This window comes from Lutjanus erythropterus, chromosome 13 (assembly GCF_056507025.1).
Source record: "Lutjanus erythropterus isolate fLutEry1 chromosome 13, fLutEry1.hap2, whole genome shotgun sequence".
Classification (NCBI taxonomy): domain Eukaryota; kingdom Metazoa; phylum Chordata; class Actinopteri; order Lutjaniformes; family Lutjanidae; genus Lutjanus; species Lutjanus erythropterus.
This window is the reverse complement of record NC_139329.1, coordinates 26,929,313-26,953,881: the sequence shown is the minus strand read 5'-3', so window position 1 is coordinate 26,953,881 and position 24,569 is coordinate 26,929,313. Positions and strand designations below refer to the sequence as shown.

Below are 24,569 nucleotides of genomic sequence, written 5' to 3'. Positions count from 1 at the left end.
CAATATGTGGGCAAGTAGAGGCACAAAGACTGAACCAGACTTTTCCTATATTAGTCATGAAAACCACCATTCACGTTTCACTACAAAATCAACAAGGAGTGGTTGCAAATCATTTGCCAATATACTTTCATCTGTATTACACATTTGTGGCAGCTTATCTGAATTTACTTTTAAGAGACACATAAATCATGACTTATAACTCTAAACAATCTGGGCAAACTGGCCATAGATCTCAAAAGAAGTGGAAGACTTTTGAAATCAAACAGTTTTACAGATATATTACAATAAGTTTAAATATGTGGCGACTCCTACTCCAGCTTTAATTAAAGTTACTGGTGAGAGGACCAGCCTGCGTGTTGAGACAGAGGAGATAAAGTCAACGTGGCCTGAAGGCAACTATGACTCACTGATGTTATTTTGGCTCTGGCGTTGGTATTTTTTTTTTTCTGAGGGGGGGCCCCGAGTCTCCTCCTGTTTCACAACTTTTCAGGAGAGTCACGCTGTGTGAGGCGCCTGCCACGAAAAGAGCCGTCAGTAAAACATCAACAGCCTCCGTCGTCATTCCACTGTTCAGCAAACACCTGACCAAACACAAGAAAGACACCGTCACCTCCATGAGCTACGAGGGCAGGGCCAAGACTGTGGAGCTCCAAAAACCCCACTCACTCGCTGTTAATTAACCTCATTGCATATTAAGCACAATCCTCGAGCTAAGGCATAACGAATCAAACCTTTATAGCTTGTTCAGCACCAGTGTTTTTCCATTTTTTCCCTTTTAGGGTCTGATCCAATTAACCTGCTTCTATTGCAACAGGCGAGACAGAGAAATTACAGTATCATTTTACATATAACGATCAATAACAGCATCATTTGGCCCAGGGGAAAGGTCTACTGTCTCAGAGGGCTGGGGATATCTGTAAGTCTTTTTCCTGTAATTAGATGTCCGTGGTTCTCTTCAATTAATCTGAACCCAAAGCGCTGACATTTCCACACAGCTCATTAATGAACAACAGCACACTTCACAAAGATGGAGTGGACTACAAGGCAGCATGGGGATATGAACATGGATGACATATAGTGGCTGAGGCCCTGCTGTCTTCAGTAACAATGCGGGAAGCTTTTCCAAATGTTTGGGAGCATCTAATGGGAAATAGCTCGTCTTTTGGCCGGCTGAGGTGATAGCATACATCTTAATGAGTTTCAAACTAATCTGTTCGTTCAGCCGCCACTGAATTCCACTCTTCAACAGTTTTAAGGAGACTATAAATATTTCAGCATGGAAATTATCTTCTTCTACTGCCCTAGAATCGCAAATTCATTTCCCTTCACCGACTAAGGATAAAATTACTGCTGTTGGACGGATTGCTCTAAAATTTTATCGAGCAACTGACCCGTGATAATGGCTTCAAACTTAAATAGGGCTGCCAATTTATATTGCAAATGAAATCTACTTTATTGCACAGATACTCGAAGGAATGACCCCAAACTTCCAAACATCCAATAATGGCTCATATTTGCTTGAAATAATGACAATTTGAAAGAAATTAGGAGTATTAAAATGTGAAATGGAGCGAGTTGTGGGATTTGTAGGAGCAGCTACCCTGGCTGGGGAACTTTAAAGTCAATGTGTGTGGTCAAAGTAATAAAGAGAGAGAGCTAGAGGGGGAACAATGAAAAACTTGTGAGCCAACTGTGCCATAATGTGGAAGATTTAATGGCTAGACTGGTTAGGAATTAATTTTAGATTGCATCTTATTGGATTTCAGTCTTGTGATGTTTTCTAAAAGCAAAATGTGGCTTGATTCATATGTGTTTGTTTGTAGGAGGCAACAGCAAACATGCATCAGATTCCCCCAAGCTGCTTAAAGAATCAGCCTGATTCCTGTTTCTCACTATCGGCAGACCATGAAAGCTGCAAAGTGATTTTGTGCTGTGGATAATTTGCTTGCACCTGCAAAAACTCGAGCTTTTCGCTGCAGCCATTGTGGCAAGATGGGACAAAAGGAAGGGCTGGACGTAGCCTCTGCAGCTGTGCATACAGGACAACACTGCAGAACACTAGTAAAGTTCAACAACCAAGCAAAAGCAGCCAAGACATAAGAGCTGTGAAGAATTCAGGCTTGTTGCTTCTTTTCCAACAACCAAACATTGGCAGCAGTCACCTTGATAAAAGTCGACATTTTGTCTGTATGGCTGTGAGTGTTCCATCACTCTGCATTTACACAGGTCAAGGATGGATAACCAGAGTTTAGATGGAGGGAAAATATTGGTTCTTTTGGGAGGATATTCGCAGAGAGAAAGAGTTGTCTTGTGTTGAATCTTTGCAGCACAGAGATGCAATATTTGCTAGCACAGTGGTGAGAGTGTGGCTTATGTAAAGCACTTTGAATTGTTTCTGGCTGTGCCTTATAAATAAACTCACCTTGCCTAATATAAATGTGTTAGATTAAAGGCATAATATGCAACATTTTCCTAATGATTCTACCTTTATTACCTCTATTTTCATCCATGCAGTCTGAGGAATAAATGTGATTCACACAATTTCAGGATTTAGTTTTAGTTTATTTAGACTCAAAATGGATGCACCTAATTCCATCCTCTGTGCAAAATGCAAATCAAAATATGAAATGATTGTTTTTCTGACAGGACAGACAAACAAAGGCATAAAGCCAAAAAAGACCTGTTATTTCTAAGACTGATTAGTTGTGAATTACTGTAAATTAAAATGCTGGAAAGACATTTCACACACGTGTGGAGAAAAACCTTATCTAATTTTATATTCATAAACTGAATATTTAGATAGTCTTTCACTTTTTTGCACAGAATTTCAGAGGCAGGAAATTAAAAAGGCAGCTGTTTTATTGAGATAAGCCGCAGTCTTCTTGCATGCATTTATGGCATCTTGCATGCTAATGGAGTCATGGCTGCTCACCAACATGTGTGTTTTAAACCCTGTCAGGTGCAAAATTGCGATGATCATTCATGGTCTAAAACAGTTATTCATTCACTAATGTGTCTCCCTAAAATTTGGCTTGATGCGTTGTGTCTTCCATTGAGGTCTGTTCTGTTTAGTGGTGGAGCTAATTATTTGTCTCTCAGTCTGTACACACTCTGTCTACTTCTGTCCATGTCTGGAATTAAACAGTGTGCATAATTCTCGCCGGATTGCCGTCTGGCTTTAGAAAGAAAGAAAAACTGGGGGGGAAAAAAGAAGAATCTCACCTCTTCTGCTTAAAATGAGAGAGGAGATTCTGTAATGAGGCTTTGCACATTCAAGCCCATTCCTCTGTGTGCACGAACGGGCCAATTTGCAAGCTTCCTGCATTCATATTGTTACTGACTATAATTCCACACTGTGTCTGAGCCCCACATATCACCTCTTAATAGAATTTTTTGCATTCATGCTCACACCTTATTACCAAAGACAGTGCTGCAGAATGAACCACCCCCTCCTTTTAACTGCCTATCATGTACATGCAACATACATCTTAGTCTATTTGTGTGAATCACTGAATATAAATGTACTCTCACTGGTTAACTGGGCGACATTTTCCTCATTTAACAGCCTTTAGAAGAAGAGAAACCTACGGCAGTAACAGAAGGTCATTTTAACACTAAACACTGCTCTTCAGTCACGTTAGATACACTCAGCGAGGTCTACAAGACGTGTTTCAGTTCAAAACACCATGTCAGCATCACAATAGTCAACCCTGAGGGATATATGAATATATAGTGTCTGTGTGACTTATATATAAATGGGTATTATTTCACACTGAGCTCAGCTACTATGATGTGCGGAGAATACACTAAAAGGCCTGCATCATTTCAGACAACAGCAGACAGACATTAGCATTAGCTACACTTGCTAGCAATCCTGTTTTATGTCAACATGACAGTTTCTCTAATAAATTTTATTCAAAGCAGTACATAAGCTATATGATACAATTAAGTGCATATATGCTGAGAATATATTAAAGCCTTTCCTGCTGTATTTTAAATCTAAAAATAGTTTCACCTCATTAATCTGGCAGCATTGTTAAGAAAATAATCTCTAAAATTAAACAACACAATAGATTTCTTAAAAGTGTGAAATATCCCTTTAAAGCTAAACAACTTGTTTTGTTCTTATAATTCTGAAGAAAACTAATTTATGTCGAGGTTTGTTCCATTTCAAATGCAATCACTTGTTATTATTTCAGATCACGGCTGCAACTAACAATTATTTTCTCAATTAATGGATTGAATTTTTTGGCCTATAATTATTAAAAATTGTGGAGAATGTCCAATTTGAACTTCTTAAAGTCCACTGTAACAAATATCTTGTTTTGTGCGACCAGAAGTCCAAAACCTATAAGGCCCATAAGGCAAAGACAAGCCACAAATCCTCTCAACTGAGAAGATGGAATTACAGAAAATGACTGCCATTATCAATTTATCAGCTAAACTCTTCAGCTCTATTACAGGTTTAGTTTATGTTTTTTTAATCATTTACACATAATAAGAGTTTTTTTTTTTAATGGTGTACAATTTATAGAAAAAAATGACATATTTCTTTCAGGTGACACAATGATCACAGGAGGATGTGCCTGTACATTTCAAACAGCTCCTGTCAAATCTGTGTGAAGTGCCTGAGACACGATGCAGTGTGACACGTCAGAGAGGTACAGACACTGAGACAAGCTAATTGTTATGCTGCAGGAGTTCAAAAGGCAACTGGAAGGTCAGTAAGAGCATACTATGTTTACTAATCCATGTCTGAGTCAGAAATTCTGCAAGCGCTGACTAGTTTCCTGCACATCTTTCATAATAATGTCCACTCCCAACATGTGGTCAGCTGCTGACGGGCGCTTCTCATGAATGCATGTGTCCAGAGGAAATAAAAATCAAGTCGTGCGTAATCATTCACCTGAAATGATCTTGATTAAGGATTAAAATGTGATCGAGAATAACAACAGACAAGTACTGAAGTTGGCTGCAGTTTGATAAACAAAATGATGAGCTTTTTCATCAGCATCTGAATGCGTGCGTCCTTCAACAAGAAGACAACAGTGAACTTTTGACCCTCCACTGGGAAAGTACAGCATGTGATGATCTGAAGAAAGTACCAGAAAATGAAGCGAGATTTGAATTACAGCCAGGCCGATATATATGTTAGCCTACATTATCGGCCGATAGGGGCCTAATAGAACATTATCACATCCATATCTGTGTCTGTGTATATGTTACTGATATTCAAAGATAAGAGAACTTTTTTTTTTACATAACATATAATACAGAAAATGCTTGGGGTGACTTATATTTAGCACAATGAGGACAAGATGAACTCCCTTGAAGGTCTAAATTCCGAGAAGCTCCGCTTCTTGTCTTACAGCCCGCCCTGAAGTGACTGGCATGATTAAAGGGACAGTTCACCCAAAAATGAACACAATTTTTTTCCTCTTACCTGTAGTGCAGTTCATCCATCTAGATTGTTTTGGTCACAGAGATGTCTGCCTTCTCTTGAATATAATCGAGCTAGTCGGTCCTCTCTTAGGGTGCTGAAAGTGCCAAAAAAATATATGTCAAATACTTAACAGCAATGGAAATCATGACCTAATTACTCAAGATAATCCACAGACCCTGCAGTGAGGAGTTTCATGTAGGAACTATTCTCTTTTTACAGTAGAATCTTCCAGAATTAGGGTTGAGAAGATGGAAATGTCAGTTGCAATGGTCATCGTCCACTGAGTCGATCGTGACATTCTTGATTTAAAAGCCTTCTGTGTTTGAGGTTGTGTGTCCCTTCAGAGTTGCCATAGATTTGTTGCTTAAGTTCAAATTTTGTCATGTGGCAGAGAAAATAAAAAGAAGCTGTTGCTGCTGCTCACTGCACTACATCTCCATGTTGTGTTTATGATTTTCTTTTTAAACACAACTAAGTTACGTACATGTGGTGCTGAGAAAAAGATTATTTTAAACCCAGCAACGATATCATTGTCCATCACGATGTTTCACTGTTGCCATGCCAGTTCTGTAGACACTGCCCAACCATAAGCAGAACCATTGTCTTGCGGTAGAATCTACTTTCTGGTAGAAAGAAAGAAGTTCTTACATCCAACTGCTCACAACAAGGTCTGTGGAATATCTTGAGTAACTCCATAATGTCTCAAAAGAGACACTGGTGTTGAATTTTTCAAATGTATATTTTTAATTTATTTTTTATTCTCTTGGCGCTCTGAGCACCACAAGCTGAGTTCCATCTGTTATATCCGAGAAAAGGCAGACATCTCTATGGCCGATATCTCCAAAACTCCGCAACTCACACCAAAACAATCTAGATGGATAAACAGCACTTAAGGCCAAAAGAAAAATATGTTTTTATATCCTTAAAATAAAAAAAATATATTGGCTGATACTGAACAGCACTGACATTTATTTAGTTATTTATGTTTATTTCTCTAATTTCTGTGTTAATTTCTAGAAGTGAATAATTTTAACTTATATAAAATTTTATTTAAATATTTTTTGACAAAGTTATTTGTTCAAGAAAACTGCCTTCTGGTTACCCTTGTATAGTCATACTGGTGCAAAATCGTACACAGTCCACACAGAAACAGTCTGTATTAGAATTCCAGATTTTTATTAGAAATGCCACCATATCAGTAGTCTGTAGATTTTACCCCCCAGAAAACTGAAATCAGTCTCAAAGATCCCATATTGGTTGGGCTCTAATTTGAATGTCTCTCCTGCATTACAGTATGTGGTTTTTGATTTATCTTGCACACATTTCCTATAGCGCTGTGTGTCAGGAGAGTTTGAGTCAATCAGTAAGCTACTCCTTTCTGGGTATACACTTCCTATATCACAAGGTTTGAAAAATAAATGTCTGTGCCAGGATCAAGTAGCTTGTAATCTTTTTTACATTGGTCTCGCAGGAATTTACTGCTCTCTGGCAGCTTTTTTCATCAGTTTCTATCTCTATACAGCTTGTGATTTATTTGGTGAGGCAAGCTGAGCTTAACAGATTTTTTATAATGGACTAAATCACAGGCTACTAAAGGAAATCACAGAGAGCCCCGAGGGTAGGCATTATTGAATGCGTCTTTCATTTGGCCCTATAATACAGTAGTTACATGACTGGCTATCACTGATTTGTTCTGTAAAATGAAGCAGAAACTGAACGGCGACAAACAAAAAAAAAAAAAATCAAAGTGTTTTATTAATCCAATGATATGTAAAGCAGATCTGTTGTGTTAACTGGCCATAATATCTCAGCAAGGCAGCGCGTGCACCAGCTGTGTTTGAGATGGGGCCGGCATCCGGCACCTCTAAAACCATTCTTTTCACACTGGGGTGTCACTCTTTCATGTTCTTATGTTACATCAATGTAAAATATGCTGCCTCTCAGTGGCCATCTGGGGAGGGCAGGTCTGAGCTGTGATTGTAAACGAGTGGATTACAGGGGTCAGTTTCTTGCTGGATGCACAAAGGGGTGATGTAATGTGACAGCGCTGGTCCAGCAGCCGCATGCAAATAACTTCTGCATCAGCCTTAATAGAAGGTGAAATCGCAGGCTCGTTACAAAAGGTTTTAACTGTATCGGCTCTGTATTTCTGCTGGACTGTGCAGGCAAATTACCACACAGTAAGAACACTGAACTGGTAATTGTGCTGCTTCAGTTAGACACTGTGAGTCCCTGCCCTCCCCGGTGTGGTGGAGTTTCCAGATTTTGTTGGGGTGGGAGAGGGGGGCTGGAGCAGAGAGAACCAGTTAAAGGCAGGAGTGGAGGCTCAAAAAAGCTGAAGAGGAAAGGGGGTGGGGGTGGAGGGTTGGGGGAGGTGGAGGTTTGTGGTGGTATTTTCCTGCATGCAGTCTGATCCTAAAACACAGGTGCAGCCTCCATGCAGTGCTCTCTCTGCCTTTGAGCATACCACCCCACCCCACCCCTCCTCCCTCCCTCCCGGGCTGCAAAGTGTTTGTCCATCTGATCCTCCATTAAATCCTGATTATTATGGATTTGTCTTTTTCTAACCTGTGATTTGCAAATACGAGGGACTGCTTAAGGTTATCTCGTGAGGGTGCGGTTCTGAAAATGGAGCTATTTGTTGGAAATCAGTGTCACAAATTCATAAAACAATGTGTATCTGGAGGTTTAAACTCTTATTTCTGTTGTCAAAGGTAATGAAACCTATCCAAATCCTGCAGAACAGATAGGCCATATTATGGATTTGTATTTTTCCAACCTGTGATTTAAAAAGATGATTTTAGAGGGTATCAAGTAGGGGTGTAGATTTGACAATGGAGGTATCTGTTGGGTGCAGAAACGTATCGAAATTCTGCAGAAATGACAGTCTATCTTCTGAAATGAGGCAGAAAATAGGGCACGCTGTGATTTGCAAAGATGAAGGACTGTTATCTGGTGAGGTGTGGGTTAGAAATCCATCTCACAAATTAATAAAAGTAATGTGTGTATGAAGGTTTAAACTCTTAAGATCCAAAAAGCTACCCAAAGCCTGCATAAATCACAGTCCATATTCTGAAATAAAGTAATGTGTGCATGGAGGTTTAAACTCTTATTTCTGCTGTGCAGAAATATACCCAGATCCTGCAGAAAGGACAACTCTTATCTATTAAAATAGGGCTGATATCCTCACTAACTATCATGAGACTGACATATGACAATGCATGTGTTTAGTTTCACTTGTTTTAACAGAAAATACCACTGCACAGCTCGTGTTTTTTGGCGTGTTTTTCAATGCAGCTGCGACCTAATCGGAGGATTCCTGTCTCCCAAAGCGTCTGAGAGAAGTTGGGGGGAAAAAAAACACAGAAGAGGGGGTTCACAATCACAGCTGAGATGTGGGGCTCCCAGCGGCGTCATGCAGAGCCGATCATTGTCTCTCTCACACTTTCTAACTAGCCATTTCACAACATCCAGACAGCGGATCGGGCCGTTCAGAGCAGCAGCAGCGGCAGCAGCAGCAGCTTTACCCTCAGGGCTTTTTTTTTTCCTCCGCGACGTCGACCATAACTAACAATTTGGATTCACCGCGCGGATGAGGGCAATTACTGGACTTAATCTATCATAATGTCTCCTTCCCGATCGACTAGATAGTTAAATGAGTTAGGCAATGGCTGAAGAGATCTGAGTCCCCCCCTCAATCTCCTCCGGGTGCGAGAAGAAGCGGCTTGTTTAAATGAACTCACAAGAAAAAAGCACTTTGATTTCCCTGAGAAGAAGCAGATCGGTGGACATCATGTACACATCGGCGGGTTTTAGGCACAGAAAGCCGCTGGGTGCGTTTGATTTTGGGATTACTGAGACAACACAGGACGAGTTCTTCTAAAAAAAAAGAAAGGGGGGGAGAATTTTTTAAGGAGTCTGCTTCCTCTTGCTCCTGTTCGGGTTCCTGCAGGACTCCAGAGTCGCGGAGAGCTCATGCAGTCGCCAAGGTCGGTTCCTCTGTTTAGTTGGAGACTTATTCTGAATTTTAACCCACATTATCAGAGTTTATTTCATACAGGGGGGCTTGTCAGTTTGCGCTTCGCTCTCTGGGGTTTCAAATTGTATCTCTGTGTGCCTGTTTTTCAACCATCTGTGCTGCTGGATTTCTGCAATATTAACAACTTGATCCGGACATTTACAAATGCAATTGATCATAAAAACTCTATCCACTTGGCTGGTGCCTTTTTGAATATTGAATTAGACAGCAACACCGTGCGGCGATATTTTATTCATTCTATTGTCAGCTTTTATTACACCGCTGAGGCACTTATATCTGACATACATGGAGTAAAAAGGATGATCCTCTCCAGAGTCGGTGCAACAGGACAAACGCGCCCGCTGGCTGCATTTCCAGCTTTTTAAAAAAATCCTAATTGCATGACAGCTGTAATTAGACCAATAACCGAGCTGTCCATAAAGCTCACGTTTAATGACAGGTTTGGTTGTCCTCATAATGCCATGTGCGTTTGTGTCATGATTTGAGGTTTCATATCAGAGCTCATAACAGGCGCCATCTGTTGGAAAAGAGGATCAGTCCCCTGACAGGACGCGCAGGAGAAATGCAGGCTGGCGCACACGATGTGACAGCGCACACGCAGAGGCTGAACAATTGCGCTATTTGAATTATAGCATATTTACTGTGGGATGTGAGAATGTCAAAACTGTGACTGCTGTAAGTCCTTTTGTGACAGGTTGGACAGGTGATATCAGAGGTTTAAAGTGGCACACCATAAAACGTGATTGGATTAGACCGAGTGCATTTATGGAGATGTTTTATTACTGTATTATGTCATCTTTACCTGTCACAGCAAGTGATCTGCCCGATATTTCAAACTTAATAGATGATTTGTAATTTCATGACATGAAAACACAAAACTCATTCAATTAAAACCAATCAAACTATCTATTTTATCTGTTATCTAAAAGCCAAAATACAGCTGAAAAGCTTGATGAGAAGAGGCAGCTGAAGAGATCCTGTAATCTAATTTTGATTGGTGGTGCAGTCAAACTGATAAAATGAGCCTTTGTGATTAGCAGCTAATGATCATTGTCACTATGGATTAATTGTCAACTCTATAAAATGTCAGAAAATGGTAAAAGGCTAAGCTGAGCTCAGGGCCATGTCTACAAATTATTGACTAATCGTTTACACACTAATTAGAAACTAATTATTTCATATGCAGAAAATGTAAAACAATCAGTTTTTACAGTATCACCGTTATGTTGCAGATGAATACACTCACACACCAGTGTCTCTTAATCAGAACTGCAGCGATTAATCAATTATTAAATTAATCGACAGCTATTTTGAAACATTACATATTGTGAGACAATTTTTGAAATAAAAAAAACAAGTCCAAATTCTCTGTTTTCAGCCTCACAAATCTGAATATTTTCTTGTTTCTCTGCTCCCTTTACGAGAGTAAACTGAATGTCATTGGTCGGTGAACAAAACAACATCTGGCATTTGGGATGATTGTGATGCCAGAAATTTGGCTACCTTTCAATCCTTTAATAACTAGTAGCATATTTTTCATCAAAAATGAGTAATCAGCTATAGATTTCTTTGTCAGTCAAGACTGCAGTCACTAGTTAATTGACTGGCATTGTTGTCAATTAACATCTTGATAGTAAATAATGCACAAACATGTTGCACCTTTCTGCAAAGTCACTGCAACAGGTGAGGATTTTAATCTGCACCATCTATTTCTCATATGTGATGCACAGAAACAAGGATTCTGGGATTTGTCTAACCAACAGTCGACATCAGTCACAGTAAAAAAAAAAAATATATCTGTATCAAAGCCCTTATGTGTCATGGGACAGTTTTGCCTTCATATCCTCAATGACGCTGCCAAAAATCCAAAAATGTTACACAGTTCACCCAAACGTGTCGCTGAGCCGCTTATACCTTTCAGCTGCAGTCATTCATTTCACATGTGAATGCCTGGTATATTAGAGCTGGAAATGAGTCTGCACAGGGCCACCCTTGTTGAAAACATGTGTAGGCTCAGACCTCATTGTACACGAACATATCCATCATCCACGAGAGGGACAGCAATCACAAAGACGTGCACCCTGCTATGGAAAAATACTGTACAGCCAGCCATAACCTGAGTAAGCAGCCATCTGTCTGGATGCATTTTGGTTTAAAAGACACCAGTAGGTGCTATTATGTCTTTTAGAGGTGACTGTCTGCTCTTCTAATGTTCTATGTTCTTGGTTTTGCGCAAGCATACAAGTATTCTCAGGAAAATGCACTTACGACTCAAAAGTCGAAGCACTACTTGTGCTCCTTTTCTCTTTAACCAGTGAGCATGTACTTTGGTTTTGACTTTGATTACTTCATGTATTGTTGGGTGGTTTACCCTAAAGCGAGGCCTCGTGTTTAATGAGCTCATGGTTTGTTATTTTCTGATCAATACTTCCGTCCAGCGCTATAGGTGTCATTGAGAACACCCAGCTCATGTTCTCAGTGTTTCTCCTGGGAATTTTGGTCATTTAACATCCTGAAGATGAGTTCATGGTCATATAATTACAGGCACATTACACAAAGTGGGTTTTTAAATATTGATTCTGTGTGCTTTCTTTGCTTGCACTTGCACCCTGTGATATTCACTTTGAATTGATAGGTTATGTTTTGGTGGTTAAATTCCCTCATAACCCTTAAAAATCCGCCCTTTTCTCCTAGCTGACAGTATGTCTAACGGCAGTGAAACTATAGGTGATTAGTCAATTTCTCAATCAACAGAAAATTTTCAACTATTTCATAATTACTTTGATAACTGGCTAATCATTTAAGACATTTTTTAAGGACAAGCACCAAATATTTGCTACTTACACCATGTCAGACATGGGATTTGATGCTTTTCTCTGTCATTTATGACATCAAAGCAGAAATCTTCAGGTTCTGGACTGTTGGTTGAATAAAAGAACCAACTGGATCAAACTGTGATATGGAATATTTACTATGTTCTGACATTTTATAAACAAAACAAGTAATCAAGAAAATAACTGTTTGATGCAGCCCTTTATTCTGTAACAGCTTGTTCTAATTCTACATCACACTGAGTGAAACAGAGCTGAAATATTAAGTCGATTAATCAATTAGTTGATGGAAAGAAAATTAGTTGCTAACTATTTTGACAATTGATTAATCATTTCAGTAATCAACATTTTTCAAGTAAGAATGTCAAACATTTGCTGGTCCCAGCTTCTTAAATGCTGTGTTTCTTTGTAATTTATGACAGTAAATGAAGAGTGTTTTGGTTTGGACTGCTGGTTGGACAAATGAGGAAATTTGAAGGCTTTTGGCTCTGGGACACTGATGATCTTTTCTCACAGACTTTTTTTTCTTTTAACATTTTATAGACTGAACGATTAATCATGAAAGTAATCGACAGTTTAATCGTCAATGAAAGTGATCGTTCATTGCAGCCGTAGGGGGAAATATTTAAACCCAAGACTTGTTTTTATGGCTGCATAATTTCATTAAATAGAAATATTCTTTATGTCTTGTGCATCATTTTGTACACATTTATCCAACATCCAGTCCAAACAAATTTGGGGCCTCCTCTGGAATATAAAATTAAAGTTATGTGGATTTGTTCGGCTGCTTGACTTTGTACTAATATAGAAAAGCTTAGCTTGGCCTGTAGCCACAATTTTATTTATTTATTTTATTTTTTGAGGGAAAAAAAAAAGTCAAAATTCTTTGATCCAGGTTATTAAATGTGAATTTTGTCTGTGGGCAGAACAAGGCACTTGTAGATGTCATCTTAGACTTTGAGAAACATTGATCAAAAATTTTCACCATTTTCTGACATTTTATGGACAAAACAACTAATCGATTAACCGAGAAAAGAATCGACAGATCAATCAATGATGAACACAATCATCAGTTGCAGTCATAGTATAAGATTCAACAGTTATTTTACTTTTACTTTTGGCAGAAATAAGTTAAATTGTAGTAGTACTAAGTTAGTTAAATTAAGGTAAGGTAAGTTAAATTGTAGAGCTATTGCATTTAGCTGCATTTTCATTCAATTTTGTAAAGTGAGCCACATTTTTGAATGTTCAGCTCTGTCTACTGTTTATGTAATGTTACATCAATACAGAAGGAAGTACTTGTCCAGGACTTTATTGATATTTCGATACTAGGAACCGGCATTAGTCTAGTTTGGTTTAGTACCTTAACCAGTTCTCAGTACCCATCCCTAATGTGCACTATTACAAAGTAGGTTAAACCATGTGATTCTTTTGACTGAAATTGCTAAAACTATTAAAATGATTATGTGATATTTATTTAGGTCTACCAAGCAAATGAGTTTTTAATCTGGAAAACATGCTTTTTAGGCCAAGGCATCTCTGCAGCATTACAGCACCTCATAATAATACTGTTTTCTCATACATTTTTCCTTTGTCAAAAAAAAAAAATGCCATTTGGTTGTTTGTGCCTTATTGCATTTGTCCATTGCAGTTAATTGTGCGGCCCTAGTGGCGAGTGGTGATGTGCAGGAGAAAAGCAGATCGTTTGCAGCTCTCTTGAGGATAAACCCGGTGTTTGTTTATATTGTTGGTTTTCCCCCCACTTTCCTCCGCATTGATCTACTCACACACTCTCTGTGGAGGTATGACACCGTTTTCCTCCTCAGGTTTTTTCCCTCCACAGTCAGGTTACTGTTGTGACCTTTCTTTCATGGCGTTGTGGGCTAACTCACCGCATTGTGGGGTCGTGAAGACTTCGCTCTTCGTCGAACAACTCTGCACATTGAGGAGTAATTTGAAGCTTTGTGAGGGGGGTTTAAGGGCAGGACGGGCAGCTGTGATTGGTTGAGCGTGTCCGCCGGGCCTCAGGGGCTGCACCTTCTCGACACTCCCTAAAAGGAAGAGAGATTTCCTGGCTGCTTTCTGCCGTTTATTCCGCACTTACTGTTGCACCGAGGAAGGCAACAAAATAATAACTTCTTCTTCCCATATAGTGATGAAAAGACGGGACCGACTTCAAACCTCTTTTATGGAACTTTTATGTGTTTTCCCGACGGGGACTCGGCGGCTCTAACTCTTCCTCTCTGTCCTTCCTTAATCCGGTTTGACCAGGGAGAGGAGTGAAGTGCGACCCCGAGCTGGATGGATGGTTATGGGGAAAAGAGGAAGACCCTCGGCGCTTGACGTGTGCAGAGTCCTCGCCGTGTTTCTCTCACTCTTCCCCGCCGGTAAGGTTGCAACTTTTTTAACTTTTCAAATAAGTGTTAAAACAGCTGCCATGTTTTATACCAACGCGGTTAACGTAACGTGAGCATGTTGGACTTGATAAATCATCACAACGGTGCGAGTCTTCAGCAACTTCTTCATCACCTTGGCCAACAAAGTTGCCAGGTTCAGTCTTTATTTATTAGCCGAAACATTTTAGTGATATTATAGTTGAACTCGAATTACTTGTACAACTATTTTTTTTTGCTGAAGTCCGTATTTTTTAATTTTTTTAATAAAACTAGTTAAATATTTATAAAGTGCCGTTACAAATCAGTTTGAATCCCACCAAACTCAATTCAGAAATGATCCAATTGTCCTGGCTTACAGAGATTTAAGGCTACGTGCTGACGCGCAGACGTCTGGAAAAGGTTGACGGTTTGGAAAATATTACAACAGGCTTGAAACTGAACGACCTCGCCATTACAGCACCGAATTTGACTGGTTTTAGTTTGTTTTATGTTTTTAGAGAAAAGACAAAACGAAGTGAGAGGTCCTTATGGAGCCACTGCAGCCCCTCAACACATGTTTTGTTTGGGGGATGGGGCATGCCTTAGTATTTCACATTAGCTCCCAATAGTCCAGTTTTGAAGACTTAAACCTGAAGCTTAGTTATTGATTAAGTAAGGAGTTGTATGTTGAAATGTTTTAATTGCTGACCTTGAAACAGGCCACGAAGTTGGCACACTCACCAGACAAATGCTGGTAAAATAAGTTGCTGGTAGATTTGCTTTGCTCATCAGCCAAAAAGCCCAACTATAAGTTTGCAGCTAACAGTTATTTTCATTGTCGGTCAATCTGACAAGAAATTTTCTCAATCGATTAGTTGTTTGGTCTATAACATGTTATAAAGTTGTGAAAAATGTCAATCTGTGTTTGCCAGAACTTAAGATGTCCTGTTTAGTCCACAACACAAAGGACCAAAGAAATCTGGAAATATTCACATTTAAGAAGCTAGAATCAGAGAAATTGAACTATTTTGTCATAAAAAAAAATAAATAAATAAATAAATTAGTGGGCAATTAATTTAATAGTTGACAACTAATCGATTAATCATTGTAGCTCTAATTCAGCAGCCATAAGGCAAAAGTTTTGCCCACTGCCTTGAAATTCAGATAACTTTTTTTGGTGTAGAGATTGTTTTTAATGTGCATTTTTAAGAGTGGTTTAAATCCTATCAAACAGCTATATTTGAGAATATTTTTCAAAAGTTCCAGTGAACAGCATTCCCATAAAATGTAGCACAACAATAGCAGTGTAATACTGTATAAGAAACCCACATTTTTGCATTTGAACTGGCAAAATCCTTGCTATTTGACAGTAGGATGATTGCAGCGGGTCACTTTTTGCAGCGGGGACACCTCATTCAGCTCACCTTGCACGTTTGCCAAGCCCTTATCGGTTTCCCTCTTAAGTCACTTACCGTCCAACAACAAGGTGATAATGCACTGATAGCCGAGATCAAGATTAGTTTATTGCCATCTGTCAAACGGGTGGTAAACAGAGAGGTGATGTGGGGGTTGGTTGGTTGGAGAGAGCTTTTGGTGAAGCTTTCAGGAGGGATATTGTTTAAAGTGTGACTTCAAAGTGTTGATATGACTTCCCACCCGCTCGAGACACTGGGTGAAACTTCTCACAGCCCATTCAAATAAATGCTTTATTAGTCAAAGGTAATACTAGTCAAACACAGTGTCGCAACAGGGCATCCTGAGAAATGTTTGAAGAACATTTGTGTAAAGAGTTTGCCGGATGTGGCAATAAAGCCGCAGACAACAATCTACGGCCAAGCAGCGTTTATTATCATCAAAGGTGTAGATTAGGATCCCGAATGGTATTTTTACTTGTACATAAACCAAAAGCCACTGGGTGTGAAATGGAAGTTAACTTCTCTTGAATAAACAGTGACATTCTGTTATATCCAGGTTGACCTGAGGGATGTTTAGACCAGCGTTTTGCTTTTCCTGATGAGGTTTTCTTCACTATTTGCCCAAAAATACAATATACCACACATAAAAATGTGTTTATTTTTATTGATATGGGTGTTACTTGCCATTTTTTCGTGGCACTTAAACAGAACACAGCAGCAACACACAAGAGTGCTTTTTAAAATGTTGACCAAATACCAACTTCATAATAGAGAATACCAAGTATGTAGCAGAAGATATGACTTCCTGCTTTATTATTAAAATACATATAATTTGGTTTATGAAGAAAAGTGAACTACATTTGGCACTTCAGCATAACAACAATGGCTGGATTAGACATTAGTTGGCATTCATGATTAGTTGGAAAAGTTCTTGATTATTCTTGTTTTAGAGTCAATATTGTGCAAATCTGTGGTTTTAAACGATCATCAGTAAGAGCCAAAGTGTAATCATCGTTTTATCTGTGTCAGTATCATGTTTCTAAATGACGTGGCAGCCTCTGGTTTGCTCCTTTTGTTTAAACCGTATCCTGTTTCTCCCTGACAGTGAGTCTGCAGTGCAAGATCCTCAAGTGTAACTCTGAATTTTGGGCCTCCACCTCGAACTCTGGACCGGAGGAGGAGTTTTGCACGGCGCTGCGAGCATACAACAGCTGTGTACGCCGGACTGCACGTACCTGCAGGGGTGACCTGGCGTACCACTCTGCCCAGCATGGCATAGAGGATCTAATGACCCAACACAACTGCTCCAGGGAGGGGCCGACATCCCAACCGCGCGCCCGCACCCCGCTTCCGCCTCCACCCCCACCGCTCCTGCCCGACAGTCAGGAACGCTCCGATGGCCCGGAAGTGTGCCACTATGAGCGCAGTCTTCCACGCAACACAGCGCCGCCTAACTACACCCACTGTGGCTTCTTTGGAGACCCGCACCTCCGAACCTTTGGTGACGACTTCCAGACGTGTAAAGTGGAAGGAGCCTGGCCGCTCATCCACAACAAATACCTGTCTGTCCAGGTGACCAACACTCCTGTAGTGCCAGGTTCTTTGGCCACCGCCACAAGCAAGGTGAGGATCCTTTCCGTTCATCACGTATGCATGTTAATATACACTGTGTGTGTGTACACAGTATTTCCGGGGGAAATACTACAGTCTGCAAGCTTTGGACGCTACAGTAGCATTAATGTCCCACAATGCAATGCAGTAGCAGCAACATAACAGACAAAGGCGGATAGCAACCAAGGCAGCTGCAGCGTAATGTCTATCATGCTAAATGTGAGATTCCACTTGGCTCGGCATATTACATATACATACATATATATACACACAAACACACACACATTCTGCTGTTTATGTACACAAAGTATGGTGAACTGTACTTACACATTTTTGGGTAGTGGATAATATATGATTTCAGATGCAGTGGTGGCAAATTATTCAGATTATAGGCCTAAACAGTTCATGATTGATCAGACAAAAAGCAACTGAAAGGCGAGACATTGTGCAAAATTTTAGAGCTGCAGCAATTAATCAATAAATCTATTAGTTTTCAACTATTAAATTAATAGCCAACTATCTTGATAATTGATTAATCAAGTAATTTTTTAGTCAAAATTCTCTGATTCCAGCTCCTTAATTGTGAATATTTTCTGGTGTCTTTACTCTTCTGTGACAGTAGACTAAATATATATATTTGTGGTCGTCATCATGCATTTTGAGAAACTGTAATTGACATTTTCACCATTTTCTGATATTTTATAAACCAAACAACCAATCAAGAAAATAATTATCAACAATTAAAATAATCATTAGTTGCAGCCCTACAATTTCCTGTCAGATAAAACAAAGAAAAGCAGCAAATGCTCACGTTTGAGATGCAGAAACAATTAAATTTAGCATTTTTACTTAAAATACAACTTAAACGATTAATTACCAAAAACCTTGACAAATAACTTCTAGTCAGTTGATTGGCTGATTGTTTTAGCACCACGGTCAACAGAAAACTATTTAGATAATAATCACTTAATCGCTGATCAAACAAAAGAAAGCAACTGTAGGGCAAGAATTTCATTTTACAGACTGAACAATTAGTACAATTATCAACAAATGAATCCGTAATTAAGATAATTATTAGTTACCTCTTGCTCTATTGATGTTACCTAAATGTCAATGCTGCATCAGAACATCTCGCTGTTCATTTATTTCTGTGTGTGCGTCTCTTCTTTCATGTGGTCTGATTGTGAGAGCTGCTGTGGGGCTGCTTCTGTCAAACTGTGGACTCTGGTTAGTGTTTGGATGAGTTCCATAATAACAGATAGAGAAGCCAAACCCAGCTCACTTGCAAAGATCTTGATAAGCTTTATAAATGATATGTTAGTGTTATAACAGCAGTGCTGCGTCAGATGTTAACATGAGGCTCCATTTTCACTTTTCACAGTGGACAGCTCTGGCTGATGTTTGGCCTACTTAGAGTGTAGTCCACATACTGAGCATATTAAATAAAAAAAAACTGTAGATATTGCCTTTATATTATAAGATATCTTATTTCATAGATTTATCAACAGTGCATTCCTCCTGGTTGCTGTTTTGTGTAAGGGTACATTGGGTAGATTTGATGTCTTTCAGTAGAAGTTGAGGTCAAAAACAAAGAAGCTGGAGCATTTGTATTTGGCAAATTCATGTAGAGTTGGTCCAAATTTAGTAAAGTATCATAACTGAAGTATTTAGACTGAGGTATAAGAGGACTTTGTCCTTAATCACATTGGTAGAAAGTATAATTTACTGCAATCAAGGTTTCTTAATGATACTCTATTAAGCATTTGTGGGTTTTTTTTTTAGCTTTTAAAGTAATGACATTTTTATGTTGCTGTTCTTGGAAGCAAATGAGACAGTTTTTTTAAGATCTTGATTCTGGACAAAGGGAAAACAAGGCAGCAGCCAATGCCACCTGTGCAAACAAGGCCCCTCTGGTAAAAGATCTGCATTAGCAGAGCTCTGTGTTTGGTACATTGCTCTCGCTCGAGCAAATAAAACTGTCTGGTTATTTCCATCTTCATTCTGAGGCAGGGATAATAGAGGCATTTCTTTTTTTGTGTTTGTTTTCATTAAAGGCTTAAGAAATAAAGCAGGACAAAAACAGAAGTTAATGTAGGTGGGAAATGTTAGCCGACGGGAGGGGGAATTGAGACAGAACTGGTGCAACAGATGAATTGTCGAGCTAATAGAGTATTCTGTAGGCTCCCCCTGTCTTCTGTCCCAAGCCAGCAGACATCAGAGTCCCTAGGCTGTCCTGGTATCGCCGCTCTGACAATGGCTCATTGGTGTCCTGATGAAACCAAGCTTGCAGAGTCCTGACCAGTCTCACTTAATTAGCTGCAGAGTATATCGCTCTGTCCTGGCCCGACGCCACTCCCTGGAGCATAGTTCTGGGGTTCACAGGCAGGTTTTTCAGCGCTATGAATGGATCGTCTTTGTGTCTGCAAACTGAGGCCTGATTTTACATGGCCGAGACTCATGTTTTTTGAGGGCGTTTACCTTGGCCTCCCCCATGTTGAGCCAGTGCTGAAATGTGACACTTAAGTGGGGTGGTGGGGTAGATGGCACATATTGCACTAACTTGTTCTTAATGCAAAAGTATGAGCACTTCCCTTTTTAAAATCGTTTACTGCAGTTTACAAGGATTCTGTATGTGACCAGAAACATACAGCCACTCATGACCGCACGCTTGCATTTGTGAGAGTCTTAAAGCTATAATATGTAACATTTCAAACATAGATTTAGATTGCTGAATTGATTTTTTTCTTTATATAATTAACTAGTGCTTAGTCTCTTAGCTTAATGCTAACACATAATAGAAATTCCTGTTAACGCGCCACTATCGAGGTATTTTATCTTAACAAACATGTCCATTTTATTTAATATGGTGAACATAAAGTGATGTGTGCTCATAGTTAGAGGCATATATTTTCTCTCATCTGTGGAAATAAACTATGAGCTGCTTGTTTCAGTTAGCTCAATTTGCGATTCTGGCTTCAACAGTTTCAGTTTTGTTTTATTACTCTAGACCACACAATGTAGTGTGGAGTACAAACGCAAAACAAAGCAACACCACCTCACACTCCGCTGTACCAAAAACATTGGACATATGTTATATATTTTGTTGAATTGTGTATTTGGAATATCACAATTTTTCCAAAATAGTCAAATGCAGAAATATACTTATTTTTTGGTGTAATGGTGCGTTTCCTGGTAGCCTTTGTTAGCTAGTTGCTATAACTTTTAGGAAAACACGCAAATGTAAATGACTGCTAGCTCATTCAGTCATTTATGGTCATTTACTTGCGTACCTGTGTTGTTTTGACATTTGCCCAGGAACCTGTATAACTAAACATATCAATTCTGAATTTTCCCTCGGCCCACAAAATGTCAAAATGAAAAAAAGAAGTTCAGTTTAGACAGAAGTTATAAATTTTGGGCCCTGCTCCTAGTGGCAGAACTTACATTGTTCATTTAAAGGTACACATGATCGTTTCTGCTGAACATTAATGAGATTTCGCTTGTTTTTTCTGTCTTCCTGCAGCTGACAATCATCTTTAAGAATTTCCAGGAATGTGTGGACCAGAAGATGTACCACGCAGAGACAGATGAGCTGCCGGCTGCATTTGCAGACGGCTCTAAGAACGGAGGGGATCGGCATGGAGCAAACACTCTGCGCGTGGTGGAGAAGGTTCCCGGGCAGCACGTGGAGATTCAGGCAAGGTACATCGGAACAACCATAGTGGTCCGGCAGGTCGGCCGCTACCTGACCTTCGCCGTGCGGATGCCGGAGGAAGTTGTGAACTCTGTGGAGGAAGGCGACAACCAGGACTTGTACCTGTGTCTTCACGGCTGCCCCGCCAACCAGCGCATCGACTTCAGGAACTTCAGGGCTCGAGCGGCCGACGGCGCAGGCAGGAGCAGGAGCGGCAGCTTTACCTACCAGTCTGCCAAGGCCAAGTGCAAAGAGCGTCTCCCGGTAGAGGACCTTTACTTTCAGTCCTGCGTGTTTGATCTCCTCTCCTCTGGAGACATAAACTTCACCATGGCAGCCTACTACGCCTTTGAGGATGTAAAAATGCTCCACTCAAACAGCAAGAGATACCACATTTTTGAAAAGGATGCTATTCCAGGCAGCGCAGCACAGAGGGGCAACGGTTTACTTTCACTCTTCCTCCTCAACCTCCTTGCAATTTTATTGTGGATTGAGTGTTGCACAGTTCATCTATAGTTCCTTTATTACAACAGTATCCTCATGTTGTATCTGTCAGTGAGTGTTAGAGTACCATCGCTGTGTCGTACATTGGCTGCTGTCCTCTGCTCTGGTCCCATGATGTGACCGGTGGCTTGCCAGTAGGGTCATCCCAGCCCCAAGTCTCATTTTGGTCGTATTGTCGTGTCTTGACTTTAGTCTAATGACAAGGCGAGTTTCACCACCTCTCATCACATGTATTTAGCTGCTTCATGGGACCGGTCTTTGAAGAGAGCAGCGGTGAGAGAGCCCAGCGACTCCACAGCTCAGGATATCCACCTGGGATTAAATCCCACATTCTCACCAGGGCTGCATGCCTATGGGAAGCCGGACAAGATGATCTTTTGCAGAAAGAGGAGTTTGCTGATCCTCCCCTCCCCTGATCCCCCTCATTGGTGCCAAGCCAGTGAAGCTCTCCGTGGCTCATGTGGCGAAGCGAGAGGACCTGACAGGGGCTTTTGTTAACCTAAGGCCAGAAGCAGCTCTATGTTTGATTAGTTTCCAGCTTTGGAAAAGCCTGAGCCTTTTTGGAGGAAGCACTCAGCCAAAAGGATGTCAGAGCAGCGTCTCCAGTTGTCTGCTGTGGAGATTAATGGGTCATATTGTTAGGTTGTGTGTGTGCGTGTGTGTGTGTGTGTGTGTGTGTAGAGTACAATATGTGTGCAGAATTCAGCGTCTGTGGTTAATTTTGTGTGTTTGTGGGTGCAGGAGTTCCCAGAAATGAGATAATAAACCTCCAGTGGGAGAAATCTTTTCCCATGTCTTTATGTTGCACCCAAAATTTCAGAAACGGAAAAGACGAGGCGCTGTGCAGTCTGTTAAAATGAACTCTTATCAGCCAAGTAGCGAATCCACAAAGGGAAGCGATAAAAATAATCTCTTTTTCATCTGTATGTCATTTTCAGCCTTTCTCTTCCATTGTTCGAGCTGACATGTTGATCAGACAGTGTTTGTGTTTTTTAAGTCTGTAATGTGAATGTAGCTAACAAGAAAGCAAAAGAACAACCTTGGTTAAGGGCACTCAAAGTGTTTACAGAATTTAGATCAACCAATCAAACTGCAGCACCTCTTTGATGGCATTTTGTGCATTTTAACTCTCCATTTCAAGCCTCCAGCAGCAGTGGTGTAGATGCTGTTAGTACTAGCTCTAAACACGTCACCTCTAGTCAGTTTTAGCATTTTATAGGCTACGAGTGTGCTGACCTGACTGTGGCGTCGTGCGTAAATGATAAGCATATGTCTGTAGACAAGATTTCATGGCTTAAGTCATTGCCAAAGAACAAGCCCTTGTGCCAACATTTCCCCAACAACTGAATCTTCATCTTTCAGTCTTGAACAACTTACATTAGGGGGAGTCTTAACTGTATATAACTCGTGTTCGTGGGTGAATTAGCAGAAAAATTAACAGCGACACACTATAAAAGCAGCGTTTGTTTCTGTTTTTTTGCAGTCTCACCTTTGCTTTTCTTGTGTTTCACGATCCTCGCTACAAGAGGTTTCCAGGCTGCAGTATCTGGTAATGTGTAAGTCATCCCTGTAGATACTGTTACTGCTCGGGCACAGTTTTACCGTCATTTATCCTTTACACTGAAGTATTCGGCAGGCCTTACTACTGCTATTTGGAACATGTATTGGTGCAACAACAAGAGAAAAAAAAATCATACAAACAAATGATTGTAATGTTGAATCTTGTGTTAATAGATGTAATTTGTATTGTGAGTTTTGCAGTATATGGTTCTACACGTTTAAATGTGAGATTGTACATATGTTTTGTGAGTTTAAATTTGTATATTACCAGTTGTGTTTTGAATTTATCACTCCAGTTTTTGTACATCAGATGTTTTGGTGAATGTGAACCTTTTTTTGTTTGAAAAGGGATTTTTTTTTTATTTTTTTGCAAAAACATGAACACCACACAACAAAAACTTCTTCACTATTACACTATACTCACTAATAAAATGGTTACTTCATCCTATACCGGTGTAAACACACTAAATCCAGCTCACCTTATCTAGAAAGGGAATGTAGGATTGTGTTGTGGGGTGTTCATGTTTTTGAGTTTAAAGCACTTTATGTTTTCTTTTTTTTCATTTAGCTCTTATTAGGTTTGAAATTCTGTCAGACTTGTACTGGTTCAAAAGATTGGAAATAAAAAATAGCTGAATGGGAAATGCCAGAAAGATCAAACTGTGTTTGTATGTAAAGCAAATGTTGTGCCACACGCCAGCTGTTTATAATGTAAATTATTTATTGAATAAAAGAAAATGTCTTGTTAACGATGAGTCCCCTCGTCTCATTTGCTGTTGCTGTGAGAGCTTTTTTTTTTTTTTTTTTGAAACGCACCTTGTTTTGTCACCACAGTTTGCAGTGTTTGACTGCCCCCTGCTGTACAGATGTGGTGATGAACATCAGCAGATGTTTTGTGGTGAGACGTCTCAAGAATGATCCTGAGCTTGAGAGGCAAAAATACTTGACATTTTAGTTAGAAGTGACTTTTACATCGTAGAAGTTTGATTCTATAACAGACAAATGTTGTGACTACAGTCATGTCTAACCACAGTGTCCTTGTTCAAGCACTGAATCAGCCAATGGCAGGCTGGCTCCTAAAGGTGTCGTCTTTACGG

The 24,569-nt window shown here is 39.9% G+C and overlaps 1 protein-coding gene and 1 long non-coding RNA gene across 2 annotated transcripts in view; one reads left to right on the top strand and one right to left on the bottom strand.

Moving 5' to 3' along the window:
* The window catches only part of LOC146316742 (uncharacterized), a 35,486-nt gene extending 20,867 nt beyond the window's left edge, over window positions 1–14,619 (bottom strand). Inside the window, exon 1 of the long non-coding RNA XR_014771742.1 lies at window positions 14,206–14,619. This is a non-coding gene — a long non-coding RNA (uncharacterized LOC146316742). The remainder of the gene's footprint in view (window positions 1–14,205) is intronic.
* On the top strand, window positions 8,893–23,705 carry rgma (repulsive guidance molecule BMP co-receptor a). The gene is made up of 4 exons (XM_084733886.1): window positions 8,893–9,432; window positions 14,585–14,700; window positions 17,209–17,726; window positions 21,238–23,705. The coding sequence occupies exons 1-4, from the start codon at window positions 9,419–9,421 to the stop codon at window positions 21,922–21,924; spliced, it is 1,335 nt and encodes a 444-aa protein (XP_084590012.1). The 5' UTR covers window positions 8,893–9,418; the 3' UTR covers window positions 21,925–23,705.
* The last annotated feature ends 864 nt before the right edge of the window (window positions 23,706–24,569 follow it).